At 41.3% G+C, this 7,243-nt stretch overlaps 1 protein-coding gene across 1 annotated transcript in view; it reads left to right on the top strand.

Annotated features, from left to right (window-relative positions):
- The first annotated feature begins 516 nt into the window (after nucleotides 1–516).
- The window catches only part of TAS1R3 (taste 1 receptor member 3), an 85,977-nt gene continuing 79,250 nt past the window's right edge, over nucleotides 517–7,243 (top strand). Inside the window, exon 1 of the mRNA XM_086919381.1 lies at nucleotides 517–701. Coding sequence (XP_086775507.1) covers nucleotides 517–701 — 185 coding nt within the window. The remainder of the gene's footprint in view (nucleotides 702–7,243) is intronic.

Below are 7,243 nucleotides of genomic sequence, written 5' to 3'. Positions count from 1 at the left end.
GGTCTTAGTGATTGATCAAAAAAATCCACCCACCAGCAAAACTCACAACTTGTATCTTTTTCTGTAGGTCTGATGGCTACCTAATGCCCCAACACCAGTGGCACTTCCATCTTATTTGATACAAGGACCAAGTGGTATGTGTGGGTAGACGTATGACATAAAAAATTAAACCATTGCCCATACCAACATGGCCACTATATCCTTTGATACTCCCTTATTCACCCCATCCTACCACAAATCTGTCACAGGTGATATTTTGGTTTTGTCAACGGCTCCCTGAAAAGGGCCACTAAATACACAACAGGCTCATTTGCATGTTGCTGAGTGATGAATTTGAATACAGCATGAGGAGCACTTGCTATGCATTCCTTGAACTTTGCAAAACAAATGACTTGTGTGAATTTGCCACATTCGAGACAAGAGGAATGATCACGCTTTAACGAAGTAACCTCCAGTTCTCTGTAGGCACTCGTTAAGCAGTCTCAAGGAGGTGGCCGATACTCTCTAACAGGAGCAATGAGGAGCCTGGCCTACCTGCTGTGCCTGAACTTTCTGGGCTCTAGAGCATCTGGGAACTTCTGCTCCACCTCCCTGTTCCAGGCCGATGGACACTACATGATTGGAGGTTTGTTCAGTTTTGGAACTACCACAGTGGGAGACTTAGCAGAACGTTCCAAGCCTGAGCTGCTGGAGTGTGGAAGGTAAGAGACCTACCTTCAAGAATTGTTCACTGACAGGGGTCTGAGATAGGCACCATTTAACATTGCAGGAATCTTCTGTTCTCACTTAGACGTTATTACGTCAGTTGTTACTGTACTACTACGATTTCATTAATAACTGTACCGCACTTGGTAATCAAGATATTACAGTAAACCTACAATTAAACGGTGATTAAGGGCCTTATTTAGATCTTGGTGGATGGAATACCCCGTCACAAATGTGACATATTTCAATCTCCTGAGGATATAATGGAATCATAATCTGACGGACGGGATCTCCGTCACGTTTGTGACAGAGTTTTCCCCTCCTCCAAGATCTAAATTCGGTCCTAAGACACTCATTACAACATTTGTGGAATAGTGTGCCCTCATTAGCACTGTCCTGCAGTTTGGGCGGATATGTACCAGAGCAGATAAAACCTAACCCGCTGCGTCTGGATTGATCTCGTCTGATAAGTGTCTTCCAGTTCCAAGTCTGTCCCCTGATAATGGGAGCTAACATGCAGATTTTGGTGTTTTATGCACCAAAAGGCACATGCCACGTAAATTATCTAGCATTTTTCCCACCAGTACATTTTGATAGATTTGACCTGCCGAAATGTATTGTGTGGGAGGGGTATTTCGGGCATGGAGCTTTAGGTACCAAACTCCTATTTGTGATGCCAGAGGTAAAAGGTGTTACTCCATATATTGCAATTAAATGACCAGCTGGAAATGAGGGCCCATGTGTAGCGAATGTCACCTATTTCATATTTTCGACAGGAATATGAGGCATACCATGCAGAATCGCTTTTTACACCGAATTCTGCATGTTTTGTCTTTTTTGCATGCTTTTTCCCTCCTAAAGTTAGACAGGTTGACCTGCCAGAATCTGCCAGGGCACGTTTGAGAGGGCGTGACGTTGGAACGAAGCCCTTAAGTTGTCATGAGGCCTGGCTGGTTTCCTGCGTTTAAAGGTGCAGCGCCCACACACGTTCATTGCTGATGCTTAGTGCCACGAATTTCCCCAGCAAACTAGTGCTAGCCTATCACCACATTCATAAGTAGTAGGCGCTATGTAAATGTAATTACAATGCAATACAGTATTTTGATGCAGTTAATATGGCTTTTTTTCCTAAACACAAAATTCGAGTTGAGTGAATAAATAGAAAATCACTTTCCACAGATGCAGTGGGATTTCTTCTACATCCCACTGCCTATAACGAGAGACTCAGAGTTCTGGCTTTAAACACAAAAAATGGGTATTTAGTGTTCATATTTAGAAAGAAACAGCGAGAAATAGGGAGAAACTGTGGTGCAAGCAGAGCAGAGAATAGAAAAAGAAATACATTCAGAGAAGAAAGGTAGTGAGAGGCAGAAATAAAGAGAGTGGTACAACGACAGAGAGAGAGTGAGAGACAAAGGGACACAAAAACGACTGAGTGAGGCAAAGAGCGCCAAGGAAACAGAGGGAAGAGGCAGACAGCAAGAAGGAGTAAAGACACAAAAGAAATTAGAGCTTGTTTACATGCATAACTGTGCAGCAGTAAGTACTGTAGAGTTGGGTCCAGCAAGAGGTCATTTAGGGGCATATTATCAAGGGGGTTTATCTGCGCTTTTTTGGCTTTAAAAGCCAAGAAAGCGGAGATAAAATTATCTCCCTATTACCTAGCTGTCGCTAACACGAGTTAGCGACAGCTAGTAGGAAATAGCGACCATCTTGGGCCCCGCTTTGCATGTCAGTGATATTTATCACTAATGACATGCAAAGTGGGCGTGCCAAGATGTTAGCGACTGGAAACAGTCGCTAACATCGCTATCTCCTATTACCAACTGTTGGAGATATTTGCGCTAAGCGCGAATATCTCCAAAAGCTAACACCTGCCCCTGAGCAATTCTTAGCCATGTAATCCAATGGTAGGTGGATAACATGGCTAGGAGCATTAGCTCAGTAATGCATGAATATCGCTGACTTTTCAGCGATATTCATGCATTTCGGACGATTTTTATCGCTTAGGAGATAAACCTTGATAATAGCAAGGTTCCTAAGCGATAAAAATCGCCGCAGCTCGGCGATAAAAATATCCCCGCTAAACCAACATAGCGATAATTATCGCTAGTTGTTGGTAATAAGCCCCCTAGTTCGTGGCAAGTGCTATATTATTATTATCATTATTAATAAATTAATAAATAAGTACTGCTATCACTATTTCTTAATAATGATGATAATCAAAACAGTAACAATGATCATCCTAAGACTAACATTATTAGTAATGTATTTTTACAATTTCACTGGTAGATTTTCATACTAATAGAAACTTGCTAAATGTATAATTATGTTATCTTTATAAAGGATGCTTACACAGAGGCTCAGGACGCTAAGAAAAGACTACTTCAGGTTTACGGACTAATAATAAGTCATATATTAGGAATGACAAAAACCTCAAGCATGCCAGGGAATACACTTTTGACAGAGGGATGATATACAGGAGCGTCAAACAGAAAATAAAGGGGAAAAGGGAACCAAACAGTCTGTCAGTCAGTTATTGGACAAAGAGCCTGTAATATGACATTTTTGCAAACACTTCTTTGCTCTCAAATACAGAGCAAAAAGGGAGGTGCTGTGATTGATCGACCATCTCGGCCCTCATTACAGCGGTCAGGTAAAGTTCCATATGTACAGTAACACACCATTTACCGTCTGCTCATAATGAGGGACAAGAAGTCACTGTGCATGATTCAGATTGTATTATATTGCAATTGCATGTATATAACGCTTACTAGCCCTGATGAGGCATTGAAGCGCTTTTCGGCAAGTAGCACGCTACTCCAGAACCCAAAAAGAATTAGTGGTAGATTACTATAGTGAAATTAGAGCCAATTTGAGCGGTGGGCATGTGAGTCTTATAGGATCATGGGGGGATAGAAGAGGGAAGAGTCTAGAAAGTGTTTCTTTGGAGATCGTAGTATTAAGATGAGGTTTGGGAAGAGTATAAGGAGAGATGGAGGAGGGAAGAATCTCTAGAAATGGATTAGGGAGATCATAGTGGTAAAATGAGTCCTGGAATGAGTCAAAGGAGGGATATTTGAGGGAAGAATTTAGAAGAGATGTTTGGGAGATAATAGTATTACAATGAGGTTTGGGGTGATTTAAGGAGGGATTGTGGAGGAAAGAGTCTAGAAAGGGTTATTTTCAAGATCATAGTAGTAGAATGAGGTTTGGGATGAGTCCGAGAGTGGAGTAGATGATATATTGAGAGAGGTATAGGGTGAAATATGGGGTAGTGCATTGGAGAGAGTTAAAGTTATTTTTGTTACAGGAGGAGTAAAGTAATAAATATATAGATACATAAGTACATATACATATTATATCAGGATATACACATATCTAGATAATACATATAATAAAATTAGCTGCAGATTTGTGTTTGAGTATGGTGGTTATGTAGGAAACAGCCAACTCTCGAGTAATCCTCTGAAGATAAGATAGGTATCTCTGGATCTTACGTTTGGAGGTAATGAATTCCATAGTTTGGCTGCTTGAAAAGAGAAAGATGTGCCACCTACTGTTGTTTTCTTGTATTTTGGGATTTTGAGGTGAGGTGCCAATATGGAGCAGAGGTTCCTTTGTTGAATGCATTTGGTGATTTTATTCCTAGTGAAAATCGGTCCTGTTCCATGAATTGCTTTGTGGGTGATACAAGCAGCTTGAATGGGGATCTTCTGGCAACCAGTTTCCAATGTAGGGCCCTCAAGGCAGTGGAGATGTGAGCTGTGGCTTTACATGTAGGAGTAGTCTGTCAGCAGAGTTCTGAATCAGTTGTAGTCTTTTTAAAGTTGATAAAGATGATCTGTGGTAGAGGCCATTGTCGTAATCTAGTTTAGAGAGTACAAGAGAGATAGTGGCTTGGACCTTGTATGGACATCTCTGGTGGAGGAAGATGTGTTGCAGAATTTTCATAGTAATGAAGCTTGATCTTGCTAATTTGTCCAGTTGGCATTCATTGATAACTTGGAGTCGGTGATAATTCCAAGGTTAATGACTTCCTTAGATATTTAGGAGATGGTCCTAGATCGTCTGACCAAGCACAAAGTGGGTCATAGTCTTTTCGATCGCCATATGTGACTATTTCTGTTTTGGAATTCAATTTGAGATGGCTCCATGTCAACCACTGATAAACGGTTCTGAGACAACTGAAGATTTGTGAGTTTCCAATGTCTTTCGAAACTGTCCAGTCTAAGGAGTATTTGTGTGTCATCTCTTAGATAAGGGCCCACCCTCTTTAGTTCAGTTAGGTCTGGGAGAAAAGGGGGACAAACACACCAAACATTATATCATACAAACCTCCAACTTGACCTCTATTTATTTAACTTACGGGCTAAATCTGCTAAATCTGCTCCACTGGGCTATCCATATACATTTTGAGACATTATGTATACAACATTATCTTTTACTCAAAACATCTTTATTAATTTTTCTAGAAATGTATACTTATTTTCATTTGTAATATCAAAAAAGTTTTTAAAAGACAAATATATTAGTAAAAATTATTTTTTACCATATTTTTCCTTTTTTATACATTTCATTGATTGACAATTCTATATTCATTTACACATGAGATGTAATCTTCTTCACCAGGCACCTATATATTCAACACACAATCAAACTCCACAATCATACTCAATCAAACCATTCATATTAACAACCAACCCTAGAGCACGTACACATCCTGGTCAGAAGGGGACAAAGATATTCTGGGTCTCCATGACCGTGGTTGTGAGCTGGGCACATACAATTCGGTGGAATTAGCCTTATGTTGACCAACTTCCTCAGGACCTTCCAAATCATAACCTTTCGACAAGTGGTAGGGGTACCTATAACATCTAAATAATATGTTTCAATAACCCATACAATAATAATTCACCTAAAGTTGATTGAACCAAACCCAAGTTCCAAGGAAAAGAATGGATGGAAAAATTCAGAAAAGAGAAAAACAGGGTGCGAGAAACTTCTTCCCGGATTTATCAAAGATATGTATAAGTTAAAAAACTTCAAAACCACCAAGATGTAGGGAAAACAACAGGAGGGCATAGGTGCAGGACTGGACTGGCCATAGCGGGCACCGGGTGTTTCCCCGGTAGGCCGGAACGGTGGGGGCCGGTTTTGGGCCCCCGGGAGTCATTTCTGTTACCGGGGGTTGGCAATATCGGCACCCTGTAAAAAAAATCGGCCAAAACCGGCCCTCGCAAACTGCTCGGCTGTACTCCCCCTCACCCCAGGCGGGGGCGGCCTGATCAGTTTTCCAGAGCCGGTTTCTGTTCCCAGTCCGGCCCTGCATAGGTGTGCCCAGAGAGTCACTGAACACCATCGTGTACCATGCTTCCAAACCACACGTGGAAGTGTCAGCATGCCAATAGTAGTATTCATCTGCATAGTTATAGCATGTGAGCTGAAATTCATTGACGATTGAGGGTAATGACTTCATATAGATGTTGAAAAGCATGGGTGAGATGATAGAGCCTTGAGGGACCCCTGCTTTTGTGAAGTAGATTAGAACGGATGGCCATATTTACCCCCTGGTAAATTTGCCTCAGGTAGACATTACCTTACCTTCTTTGATATGTTGGAATGAGGGACAGCATGTGAAATCAGAGTTTGCATACTTCATTGCCACAGATTTGTCCTAGTTCTGACCTTTTATCCATTTGCAAATTTCACCCGGGTCTTACCTGGCGAAATATGTATGTTTAAAAATCTGAGGACCGTGGCATTTCACAAAACTAGTAATGTTGAGCCGGGTGCCAGTGGAACCCACTTCACCATTACCGTCTAACTTGGAATGATGGCCATAGGCATTGAGTTTCACACCAGAAGCATAACTTATAACTTTTACTCTCGTAGAGAGGTGTTATTTTAGTCTCACAAGAGGCACATATAGTAATACTATGGAGATATAAGCTTTTGACACTTCTAGTGAGATGTAATTCAGATACACAGAGATGCATTATTCACAAAGTCTTGCTTTTCCATATTCAAAGAGTAGGATCTTGTTCATACTCTTAATTCATCTGTCTAGTTAGGCTAGAGACAGAGTCACATTTTTCATTTTCATTACTTCCTCCAGATTTTTCAAACTGCTATGCAACATTCCTTGTGTTATGGTTCTGAACTGTACATTGCTGTTTAATAATTAATTCCTCTTTCTGCATCCCACATAGAAATAGGAATGTGTCTCTCAGGGTTGTTTTTGTATGGAAAGGTTCCCCTTCCCACACAAAAACAATCCTGCATTCAACGGAGGAACCCTTGCACCATGGTGCATTGGCGCTAGGCTGGCAAAGGGGTTCCAGCGCGGGAAAAAGGCAGGAATGTATTGTTTCTGCCACACAGCGGAGCAAGGTGACTTTCTGTGCTGCACAGCGTGACAAGTCGTAAACAGGCCCCTTAGCGTATGTGTAGTATGCAGAAAAGAACAATGAGGCCGAATCAAGACTAGCCACCTTGGGTGTTCCACAATCCCAGCATTCGTGAACAATGCGAGCGG

The sequence above is a fragment of the Lissotriton vulgaris genome, chromosome 5 (assembly GCF_964263255.1).
Source record: "Lissotriton vulgaris chromosome 5, aLisVul1.2, whole genome shotgun sequence".
Taxonomy (NCBI): domain Eukaryota; kingdom Metazoa; phylum Chordata; class Amphibia; order Caudata; family Salamandridae; genus Lissotriton; species Lissotriton vulgaris.
Note: the sequence above shows the minus strand (reverse complement) of the source record. Positions and strands in the feature narration are given on the sequence as shown.